Source organism: Stigmatopora argus, chromosome 2, assembly GCF_051989625.1.
Source record: "Stigmatopora argus isolate UIUO_Sarg chromosome 2, RoL_Sarg_1.0, whole genome shotgun sequence".
Taxonomy (NCBI): domain Eukaryota; kingdom Metazoa; phylum Chordata; class Actinopteri; order Syngnathiformes; family Syngnathidae; genus Stigmatopora; species Stigmatopora argus.
This window is the reverse complement of record NC_135388.1, coordinates 20,974,052-20,986,310: the sequence shown is the minus strand read 5'-3', so window position 1 is coordinate 20,986,310 and position 12,259 is coordinate 20,974,052. Positions and strand designations below refer to the sequence as shown.

Below are 12,259 nucleotides of genomic sequence, written 5' to 3'. Positions count from 1 at the left end.
GGCAAGCGCCTTCTTGCCTGGGATTCATACTGTTGTCACATTAGCGATGCCACCAAGAAGCATTTGAAGAAGCTCCAGATTGATGTGGCCGTGATTCCAGTAGGCTGCACCAAATTTATACAGCCCCCCGAGGTCTACTGGAATGCCCCATTCAAGGCCAAAGTCCGGCAGTTCTACGAGAACTGGATGTTGCACAGCGAGAAGAGCTACACCAAATTCGGCAACATGCGAGCACCAACAATGGGAGTTTATTTGAAATGGATTGTCGATGCTTGAGATCATCTGCCGAAGGATCTAATCAAGTTGTTCAAGGGATGCGGACTGACCAATGCTCTCGATGGCTCGAAGGATTGCCAGATCTATTGTTTCAGGTCAGACGGCCCGGTTCAGACTGGTTTGCAACTTCTCCAGCAAGCGCGAGCCAATGCTGGCGATGATGAACGTGAACTTACTCAGACACTTGACGCTTATGAGGAAGGTGATGTGAATGACGAGGACAGCTACAACAGCGACATGTCACTTGATTTTCACCAGTGAATTTGTAATAACTTACCAGTAATCGCCTTGTATTTGTGCCTTTTGTAAATATGCATATGTTACCTGGTTTCTCTTTTCATCCATAAAATTTACCACATCTCAAAATTCTGACCAGCTAGTCGAAAAATAGAGCAGCACCCTCTAATTGAACGGCACTACGGGGGAAAAGAACGGCATGCCGTTGAAGTAGAGGTTTTACGGTAACTTAAATCGGCTGTTGGAACTGAGAGCACAGTTTCCCATCAAAGTAGTTTAACTTTGAGATCAGAGTTGGACGAGTTTATGCAAACTGCTTTGTGAAATGAACTCCAGGAGGACTCCCTTTTTAAACACTCATTAACCAACACAACAAGGGGTCATGTATTGATAATTGACACCCAATAGGAATGAATTTATTGGCAAAGGAAACAGAAGAGAATGAATAATATGAGTACAAAACTACTTAGCCAGCTTCACAACCAGTCCTTTTTCATTGTTACAAAAAGACATAGCCTTAAGAAAAGCATTACAGGGTTAAGTGTAAATAAAGCTTTGTTTATAGTGACTGTACACGAATAGTGGATGACAATTTATACGAAATAAAATACCAGTTTTGTCAGGTTACAAAATAACTACATTATAGAAGACATTCTAATTTTTTCAAAACCCAACGACAAATCACTTCTCTTCTATTTCTTCATGCAAGCTTTAAAAACATTTTTCCCCAACATTTTTAGTAAACATTGTCTTTGTACGACAATTATGTTCGTGCTCGCTCAAGACAAACTGCGAGTGCAATCATTGGAAATCAATTATAAAAGTGTTTTTCTTTAGTAACAAATTACTTCTGTTATTGCCAAAAAGTACAAAAGAGGAGAATGAGAAACCTTTGAAAGTAAAAGGAGTAACCAGCTTGCATTGATAAACATGGAAGTACTTCAGGGTCAAGTTCAAGGAAATAAATGAAATTATATACAAAGTAATACAATTATACACAATGCTGGTGTGTGTGTGTGTATATATATAAATGACTCAAGGTTGGGGGATTTGACAGCTGTATAAATCAGCTGTAGAACCCCCCTAAAAAACCTTTGGAAGAATTGAAACAAATTTGAGAACGTGATGACAAACACATGATTCACTATTAATATTACTGTCATCACATATTTTGATGTGATTTTAAGTTCAACCTTCCTTCTTTGTTGTTCTCTTTTTGCCACTAAACTAGGCTATTTTAATACAGTCAAAACATTTGCAACATAGCTCTCAGATATTAAGTTTAAGAGCAAAAAAATTCTAAAGTGCGTCAAGCAAGACTGGTCTGAGAAAAACATACCTCACAAGAAGTATATAACTAAATGTAAAGCTAACACATAATTCTACATTTGCAAAAAACATTTGACCTCAAATTAAGTGGAAAATGCCGCGTTAGCTTCAGTTCAAGCCGAATTCAACGTGGTAAACTTCAATACTTTGGCACTTTGGTGTAGTACTCCCTGTGAACGTTCTTGCACAAGCAGATCGCCAGAGTCATCCCAAGTAGCTGCCAGAGAGAAAAAAATCAGATTAATAATGGCAGCCAAAGTGAACCTATGACACAATAAGTCCGGAATTGAGATATTTTAAATCACAACTTTAAAATTCCAAATTAATCCATGCACGAAATATTAAAAGCTGCCGTTGCTGAGTAAGTTTACTTGCCGTGAGACAATTCTGAGATACGAGCAGACGAGAAAGCCAAGGTGGCCGCGAGAGGCTGCTTATGATTTCAACATAACTGTCTGAATGAATGAACAAATAATAAGTTTTTCCTTTTGGTCAGCAGAAACGGCTAGTTAAAGAGCTAGCGTCTAGTCTGTAGAAAAAGCTAACAGTACAGATTTGCAACCCTGTTACTGTCATTATACCAAATATTGTACATATGAAATACTATTGTCATGTAGTTAAAAAATTACTATCTTTGATAGTACAGACGCTCCCCTACTTACGAACATTCAACTTACGAACAACGGTACATACGAACATGTCTGCAAATTGCGTTTAAGTCCAAAAATGTTCGCAAGTCCAATTTTGTATTTCGCGTCTTTTTCGGAGTAGTACTTCTTTCCGCCGCTAATACCGACGCCTGGCGCTGTGAGAGCTCAGCTCACCCAGCATCTACCTTCTTCGTTGCAATGCGGAAGTGCGTGAATGTATCTCCAGTGTGCAAAGAACCTTTTTCATTTGTATCATTAAATATCTCATGCATCCAATATTGAATATGGTTGGTAAAAAGCTAAAGGCTTCTATTGAGGGAGTTGCAAGGGAGAGGCAAGCCATTTCATTTGAAACGAGTGGCAATAATAACGAAGCTTGATGCGCGTGAGAGTGGTTGAGCGTTGCACATTCAGTACCATTTCTAAACAGAAAGATCGAGCAGCAGGACCCAAATATTGAACATTGCACAAAGTTTGCAAATCAATTGAATGATGCCATACAGTGCTACTGCATCATTTATGATGAAAAAAAGAAGAAAACTGTGCAATCGTCATTAGGTCGCTTCTTTTGGCCAGTTTCTAATACATAAATCTATCTCTCTCTCTACAGTACTGTACATATTCTCTCCATTTTATTAAATGTTTTTTTTTCAGTACAAACCAATGCGTGTTACTTATACAAGCCTTAAACATACAAATGCACTTATATAAACCTTCAATATACTTATATAGGCCTTAAACATAAATTATAATACAAAATATAGCACTAAATCAACTTACAAACAAATTCAACTTATGAACAATCGCTCGGAACCAATTGCGTTCGTAAGTTGAGGAGTGTCTGTATATTGCTATGAATGACAAAAACGCAGCAGAACAATGAACACTTCTTTTTTGAGACACGTGAAGCCATCTGACATTTTGAATGTCATCAAAATCTCGGATGATCCAACCATCGCGCAACAGCCAGATTCAAATTTCTAGTAAGGTTCCCTGCATACCTCAATAAAAGCGATTGCAATACATATTCCCAGGACGACTCCAATGTTGGTAAGAAGCCAGTTCTCAACGCTGACAGCGCAACCCTGCGGGGAAAATCAATGTTTATGCTTTCACTCTCAATGAAAACCAAAGATATTATATCAGACTAAAGAGTAGCAACAAGCATGTTACCGTGTCGTATACAGGCCAGTCAGGTGTCTGAGCCTCACAAAAGCCACTCTCAGAGACGTTTCCAGCTGCGAGGGAGATGTTGTGGCACGAGCAGGGAAACAGAAGCTGAGAGCTGTTGATGATAACCAGGTTTCCGTTCCAGTCTCCTTGACCGTTCCAGCCGCAGCATTCCATCTGCAGAGAACAGGAATGAAACCCTTCTCAAAACATCTTGTGATTTAGAAATCACTTGAGCAAGTTTAAAAATCCTACACTTCTGTAGGTGTCATTACTGGCACACTTGACTTTCAAAAAATAGTTACGAACTGTAGGGCTTTTCCACGAATAGAGTTGCCATGTACCGCCTCTCCATGAGTCATTTGGATTAAATAGCAGCCTTGCCTGCTTCAAACTCATATTCCTGCTACTGGCTGCATTGTAATGCCATGTAGGTTCTCACAGACAAGGAAAAAAAGTCCTTGATTTGCTTGTTCTAGTCTTTACTTAACTAGCTACCAAGCTCACAAATTATTATTCAGTTCAGATACTTGACGACCTTGCAAAATCTATACAGTAAATACCTTGACATTCAAGTGCCCCAACATACGAGCAATTTGAGATACGAGTAAAATTTCGAGCAAATATTTACCTTGAGATACGAGACAGATTTTGATATACAGTGGTACCTCGACAGACGAGCACCCCGACATACGAGCAATTAAAGATACAGACGCTCCCCTACTTACGAACATACGACTTACGAACAACGGTACATACGAACATGTCTGCAAATTGCGTTTATGTCGAAAAATGTTCGTAAGTTCGATTTTGTATTGCGCGCCTTTTTCCGAGTAGTGCTTCTTTCCGCCGCTAATACCGACGCCTGGCGCTGTGAGCGCTCAGCTCACCCAGCATCCACCTTCCTCTGCCCAGTTCGTTGCAGTGCGTAAGTTGCGTAAATTGCCTAAGTTGCGTAAGTGCGTGACATATCTCCAGTGCGCAAAGAACCTTTTTCATTTTTATCATGAAATATCTCGTGCAGCCATTATTGAATATGGTTGGTGAAAAGTGAAAGGCTTCTAGTGAGGGAGGTGCAAGGAAGAGGCAAGCCATTTCATTTGAAACGAGTGGCAATAATAACAAAGCTTGATGCACGCGAGAGTGGTGAGCGTTGTACGGGCATACAACTTGAATCGTTCGACCATCAGTACCATTTATAAACAGAAAGATCGAGCAGCAGGACCCAAATATTGAATGTTGCACAAAGTTAGCAAATTAATTTAATGATGCCATACAGTGCTACCGCATCATTTATGATGAAAAAAAAAGAAGAAAACTGTGCAATCGTCGTTAGATCGCTTCTTTCTGCCAGTTTCTAATACATAAATCTCTCTCTCTCTCTATACAGTACTGTACATATTCTCTCCATTTTATTAAAAGTTTTTTTAGTACAAACCAATGCGTGTTACTTATACAAGCCTTAAACATACAAATGCACTTATATAAACCTTCAATATACTTATATAGACCTTAAACATAAATTATAATACAAAATATAGCACTGAATCAACTTACAAACAAATTCAACTTATGAACAATTGCTTGGAACCTAACTCGTTCGTAAGTAGGGGAGCGTCTGTACGAGTAAAATTTCGATATACGAGCAGACAGCGGACGCGAGATGCTGCTCATAAGAACATCATGGGCACTGTCTCTCTCCCCGCAACTCTCTCGTGTAATGTCTCTGGTCGCAACTCCTTCTTTGTAATGTCTCTGCGAGCACTGGGCGGAGCGTTGCATTTTTTCAGTGTTGTTTTTTCCCATTAGTCATTGCGAGGCGATCCCTAATACGAGAGTTATATATGCTACTTCTCGTTGGCAAATGATCGTGCGTTATCCTATTGTGAGGACATTTGTGTGCATCATTTTGGGAATATTTTGAAGGGAATACAAAAGCAAACATCTAGGTTGCATGTGAAAGTCAGTGTGGAGGCGGGGCAAAAAGAGTCAACCCGGGAGAAGAAAGGTGTCAAAATGTCAAACAAAATTAGAATTAAGTTTAGTGTTAGGTTCAATTAAACTAATTTTTGAGTGTGTCTGCATCGTAATCCAAGATCATTTAAATTTGTTTATGTTAGGTTACGAGGGCTTTGACGTGCTTTGACTCTGTCCGTCTCTCTCTCCCCCTCTCCCCCTTCGAAATCCGTATAATTTTAGTACTATTAAAAGACATTTTAGTAATATTAAACCACTAGTTATGTGTTACTTTGTTAATAGATGGCGAATTAGAACAAATAAAACATTTTTTCCAATCCAATATCCTGTTTTTGGTCTTTTTTCAGAGGGTTGGAACGAAGTAATTTGTTTTTGGTTCATTTCAATGGGAAACGTTTGTTCGAGTTACAAGAATATCGACATACGAGGTCAGTCCCGGAACGAATTAAGCTCGTATCTCGAGGTACCACTTTACAGTGGAATCTCGACATACGAGTGCCCCAACATACGAGCAATTTGAGATACGAGTAAAATTTCGGGCAAATATTTATCTTGAGATACGAGACAAATTTTGATATACGAGCATACAGCGGATACGAGAGGCTGCTCATAAGAACATCATGGGCACTGTCTTTCTGGTCGCAACTCCCTCGTGTAATGTCTCTACGAGCACTGGGCAGAGCGTTGCATTTTTTCAGTGTTTTTCCCCCCGTTAGTCAGTGCGAATGGCGTATATACTACTTCTCATTGGCAAGTAGTCGTTCGTTATCCTATTGTGAGGACATTTGTGTGCATCATTTACGGAATATTTAGAAGGTAATAAATAGCTCCCAAGCAGCCAAGGAAGCCAATTTTTCGTGAAATTTTACAATACAATATCACGTAAGAGTACAGCAAGTGAACACAAAAAAAGTTAAGAGGCTGCAACTTCACATAAAATTGTTTCAATGGATAATGAGTAGAATCCTCGATAAGTTGCATATGAAAGTCAGGGTGGAGGCGGGGAAAATACAGCTAACCTGGGAGAAGAAACGTATAAATATTTAAAACAAAATTAAAATTAAATTTAGTGTAAGGTTAAATTAAACTTATTTTGAGTGTGTCTGCATCGTAATCCAAGTTCATTTAAATTTGTTTATGTTATGTTACGAGCACGTTGCCGTGCAAAAAGTCCCTCTCTCTATTCCCTCCACAAAATCCATCTAATTTTAGTAGTATTAAACATCATAACCACTAGTTATTTGTTACTCTGTTAATAGATGGCGAATTATAACAAATAAAAATGTTTTTCCATTCAAATATCCTGTTTTTGGGTGTTTTTTTTCAGAGGGTTGGAACGAATTAATTAGTTTTTAGTTAATTTCTATGGGAAACGTTGATTTGAGATACGAGTAAATCGACATACGAGCTCGGTCCCGGAACGCATTAAGCTCGTATCTCAAGGTACCACTGTGCTAGCTTTTTTTTCACCTGGTACTGAATGCAAGTGGTGTCAGTAACATGTTTTAAGATATAAAATGAGAAAACTAGCTTTTAAATATCATAGGTTGGGCTTAAAGCAAGGAGGAGGAGAACACAAGTCCACTTACATTTCTCTGGATGAAGTCCCATGCCTGGTCTGTAGTTGAGTTCTTCCCCGGATAATTGTCCAAGACCTTGGATACAATCTTAGACATCTCTTCATTTAACTGGAAGGAAGACAGTTAGAGTGTTATATTTTCTTATGAGTGGCATGTCAAAGAATGTTTTCGTTCGATATTTATATGATTTTCTTTTTGGGCTCAAAATGATTGACAAAGACTATTCTCTAGGTCACGTCTATCACTGCTCATATTGCTTTATTCATAAAAGAAAATGAATTCTTTACAAATTTCTAATCAATTTAAATGAATTGGTGCTTTACAAATTGGGGTATGAATGTGCGTGGGGATGGGTGAATGTGAGTTACTTTAAGGCACGTTGGGCACAGTAAAAATGTGCAGATAAACGCACTGCATAGAAAATGTCCTCAATCTACCATTTTACAAGCTAGAAAACCAGACAGAAATTTCAACTTGAATATCCAGATTGTTTAATGACATGGAAAAATCATGTTTATGATACAATAGGCTACACAATCATGATTTTGAAATTCCTTTCGGCATTTGAAATGTTTACCTTTAAAAATATATTCATATTTGTCAACAACAACAGAATTGATTAAATGTTTCGATGGCGTCTGTTTTGAGAATGTTTATGCTTTTATTTAAACAATGGAAAAAGAACAATCCCACTAACCAAAAGGTCATTTCCTATTATACGTTGAGTGAAACTGTGAAAAAAAACTAGCCCAAAAAGTCATTGTTTACAATGAATGAGTGTGTTTTATACAGAACTGTTTGTTTTTGTAGAAGAATAATTTTTCGATCTAATTATCCAACGCCAAGTGGAAAAAACTACTGTTGCCATTTTTGCTTGTTCAATAGACACCAGGAGGCGCTGCAAACCAATTTCCCTCCATTTTAATAACTATCAAGTTGTTTGACTTCAAATTTACATACTTTCCGTTAGTGTTGATTGCTGTATGTAAATAGGTGTGGACGCAACCAAATAATATGTTACTCACCGCACCCTTCTGAAAATAGATAAGGGTGCCTGCAACAATCTCAGCAATGAGGATCAACAAGAGGCAGGTGAAGTACTAAAAGGAAGGAATGAATACACAATAAGAAAACATGAAGCCTATTTGCCCTAATAAATCAACAGCTAACATACTCAGAGGAACATTTTATCATAACCTTTAGTATCTCTGGATGTGTACGCCTTCACTCAAAGAAAATGTCTGTGTCAAAGTTGATATCAATGAAATTTACGCCACTTACGAGGCCAAGCAGACAGCGAATTTCATAAATAGCTCCCAAGCAGCCAAGGAAGCCCATAAGCATGGAGAAAGTTCCGACTCCAATCAGGATGTAGCAAGCGGCCTTGACAGCTATGGAGTCATCTGCAAGGAAAGGATAAGCAAACTAGTCAGAATTTACAAACCAGTTACAGTATTCCCTCAAATATCGTGGTTAATGTAGACCAGACATGACAAACAAAGAAACGCAGAGTAGGATCACCCCCATCAGAGCTACAACAATACGTGTTTTCGCGCCTATAGAGAAATACAAGTACACTAGTACAATTATCAAAAAGTGTAGATTTATTAAATATTACAGCTATAAACATGTCAAAAGACCTAAATACAATGTATATATTTAAAAATGTAACTACTTTAAATACTGTACTCACAGTGAAAATAGTTCCTCTCCGCTTGATAAGAATCCAAAAAAGTCTTTGTTCTCTTGTGGCCACGAGTCAATTGTTCGCGGTATTCAAGGGATCACTACTGTACTCGCCTGACTAAACATGTCAGGAGTTAAGATTCCATTTAAGTCCAGCATCGTCTTCCCAAAACCTTGTCGCTGCCTGTAGCTCAATGTAAAACACAGACCATTTTTAAAGAGTTTCTCGTTTCATCAATCACCGTCAATGGCAATTATTTAACTTGCAGATCTCGCTCGTCGCCATATCACCGGCCGACGCTGCGGGCACGGATCGCCGAAGCCCCAGCCGACGCCGCGGGTACGGGCCGCCAAAGCCCCGGCCTACGCCGCGGGTAGGGGCCGGCGAAGACTCGGCCGACGGCGCGGGCATGGGCTGTCGAATCGTTGGCCGACCGGCCGGGAAATTGAAATTCTATTTTCGGATAAGCGCAACTTAGGTCAGCCCACTGCCTAGACCTAAATGGAATCTTAACTCCCACGCTGCTCTGCCTCGAGATCGCTGTCTTTTCCCGGGAAAATCATCCCCCTGGCTCGGTTGTAATGTCTGAAAAGCTCCAGTATTTGTATTTAATCACTAAATGCTGATAGGAAGTGGATTTTACCCCGTTTTAGTGCAATTTTTGCCATTTCGCGTATGGACGTATCAACGTTCATCGCTGTCTTTTTCCCGGGGAAATGATACTCCGGGCCCGGTTCTGATGTCTAAAGAGCTCCAGTATTTGTATTTAATCAATAAATGCTTTTTTTGGCTGGCTTTTACCCCATTTTCGAGCAATGTTTGCCGGTACGCCATTGACATTCATCGCTGTCTTTTCTCGGGAAAATCACCCCCCTGGCCCAGTTGTAATGTCTGAAAAGCTCCAGTATTTGTCATCATCATTAAATGCTGCTAGGAAGTGGATTTTACCCCATTTTTGTGCATTTATTTATTGTATTTTTATGTGTCGCAGCTGTAGCTGCAGTAGAGGTTTTATAGCCATGAAATAGTTTTTGCTGAAGGCGACACTAGGAATTGCATGGACCGCCACTGATATTCATAAAGTAAAATCACTAGGTTGGCAGAGTAAATATTGTGGAGTATAATTGATATAAAGCACAAAAACCTACTGTAGGTTTTTCATCGTTTTGAAAAAGTACCACCCAAACATTTTTTGGTCCTCCAGTATCAACAAAATGCAATCTCGTTGGTTAAACTGTCTGTGCTCAATCAGTTGGAACAAAAACCAAGACCCACAGAGGTCCTTGTGGACCGGATAGGAGACCCCTGTTTGAAGGTTTAATTTGTAGTTGTTCTTTTGTTTAGTGTACAGACGATCCCCTACTAAAGAACATTCGAGTTACGAACAACGGTACATACAAACATGTCTGCGCATAGGTGTTTTTTTTTCCCAAGATGGTGCCGTCACGCGGAAGCCAGTGACAGTAGCTCTGTATATTCTTACGTTTTTCGTGTTTTACAGCCCTTCTATCTTTTTTAAAATTACATGTCAATATTTCTCAATACATTCCTCTTTACTTTACTTTGTACTTTATACTTTTTACTTTAATGTTTTTACAACTTTCTTTGTTCTGTGAGCCTGGCTTCTTTCGGCCGCTAATACCGACGCCTGGCGCCGTGAGAGCTCACCCAGCATCCACCTTCCTCTGCCCAGTTCGTTGCAGTGCGTAAGTGTGTGAACGTATCTCCAGTGCGCAAAGAACATTTTTATCATTAAATATCTCGTGCATCCATTATTCAATACGGTTGGTGAAAAGCGAAAGGCTTCTAGTGAGGGTGGTAGTGCAAGGAAGAGGAAAGCCATTTCATTTGAAACGATAGTGGAATAATAAAGAAGCTTGATGCGGGTGAGAAAATGGTGAGCGTTGCACGGGCATACAACTTGAATCGTTCGACGATCGTTCGTTAAATGTTTTTTTCAGTACAAACCAATGCAGGTTACTTATACAAGCCTTAAACATACAAATGCACTTATATAAACCTTCAATATACTTATATAGGCCTTAAACATAAATTATAATACAAAATATAGCACTGAATCAACTTACGAACAAATTCAACTTATGAACAATCGCACGGAACCTAACTCGTTCGTAAGTTGGGGAGCGTCTGTATTTACTTTTGCATTCCGTGTATTTGTTTTATCCCTTCATTATGATTATAATTATCATCATTCATTTTGTGAACTTTAACCTTAAAGTAATTTGATTTAGTTATTGAATGTAAATGTAATAAATCAAGACAAATTATATTCGTTTGGGCAATGGGCAACTTTGTCCAAGAAAAATTGGGCCACAAGGCCATAAATGTAAACAATCCCTGATTTAATGTAAGAGGTAAAGTTGTTATTTATTCGCTTGGAATAAATATAATTGACTTGCAAGTCTTGATTTACGAATCACAGCTATCCATTTGTCATATAATCCATGAAAAAAAATACATCTGTTCAATTTGTTACAAAAGTGCCCTATTTATCAAATGTATTGTTAATATGAACAGATTAACTGCATTTTAAAACAACAAAAGCTACATGAGATGCTTACCATTGGTGGTGCGAATGAAATCATACGTCAAGGCTTTTGACTGGGCACAGAGACAATAACATCTGACCGGCAAAAGTCTGACTTAATGTCACACACAAATTCCCACCCACATTTGCTGAATTGTGCCATTGACAACACTGTCACTTAGGTCTCTGCAGAAAATCTGTCTACTGTACTTTATCCCTTTAGTTTGTGTGTTTTTCCCAAGGTATGACAGCATCTATGACCTCTGGCAAGATATGGCTCACGCTCTCTGCCTCTCCGTCACCAGACTAATGACGAGTGCAGTGGTGAGTAAGGCAGTGAGCGCACTGGGCTGATGTGATGCATTTTGATGCTGGGCAGGGGAAAAAGACTCCACTGTATGACGGGAGGACACCTGCAGCGATGCCACTGACAAGAGACGAGTGTCCTCATCTCCTCCAAGACAACAACACACTCTCTCCCTGACTGCATAGTGTACGTTCTCATTACTTGCACATCATTGTCTTCATTTGCCTAAGATTTTCAGTCTTGTGAACACTGCTTCTGCTTGTTGTCACACTCCTATGTAGTTTCCTGATGTAAGACACGAGACAATCTCTTTTTATGCTTCTTCATTTGGAATAATTTCAAGTATTATTGATATATAGATATACAAATATATTGATCAATCTATCAATGCGTACATAATATTAATTAAAAATTCAATTTTAAATGTGTCAAAACTATGTATACTCTAGTTATGGCCCTAAATAGGGACAGATATTTTCGACCAGATTTTAATTAATC

At 38.9% G+C, this 12,259-nt stretch overlaps 1 protein-coding gene across 1 annotated transcript in view; it reads right to left on the bottom strand.

Moving 5' to 3' along the window:
* Nucleotides 1-900: 900 nt before the first annotated feature.
* LOC144066843 (CD82 antigen-like) overlaps nt 901-12,259 on the bottom strand; it is a 28,099-nt gene continuing 16,740 nt past the window's right edge. Inside the window, exons 4-9 of the mRNA XM_077590221.1 lie at nt 8,501-8,622; nt 8,245-8,319; nt 7,229-7,327; nt 3,666-3,839; nt 3,494-3,577; nt 901-2,059 (exon numbers count right to left, since the gene is read on the bottom strand). Coding sequence (XP_077446347.1) covers nt 1,982-2,059; nt 3,494-3,577; nt 3,666-3,839; nt 7,229-7,327; nt 8,245-8,319; nt 8,501-8,622 — 632 coding nt within the window. The 3' untranslated portion in view covers nt 901-1,981. The remainder of the gene's footprint in view (nt 2,060-3,493; nt 3,578-3,665; nt 3,840-7,228; nt 7,328-8,244; nt 8,320-8,500; nt 8,623-12,259) is intronic.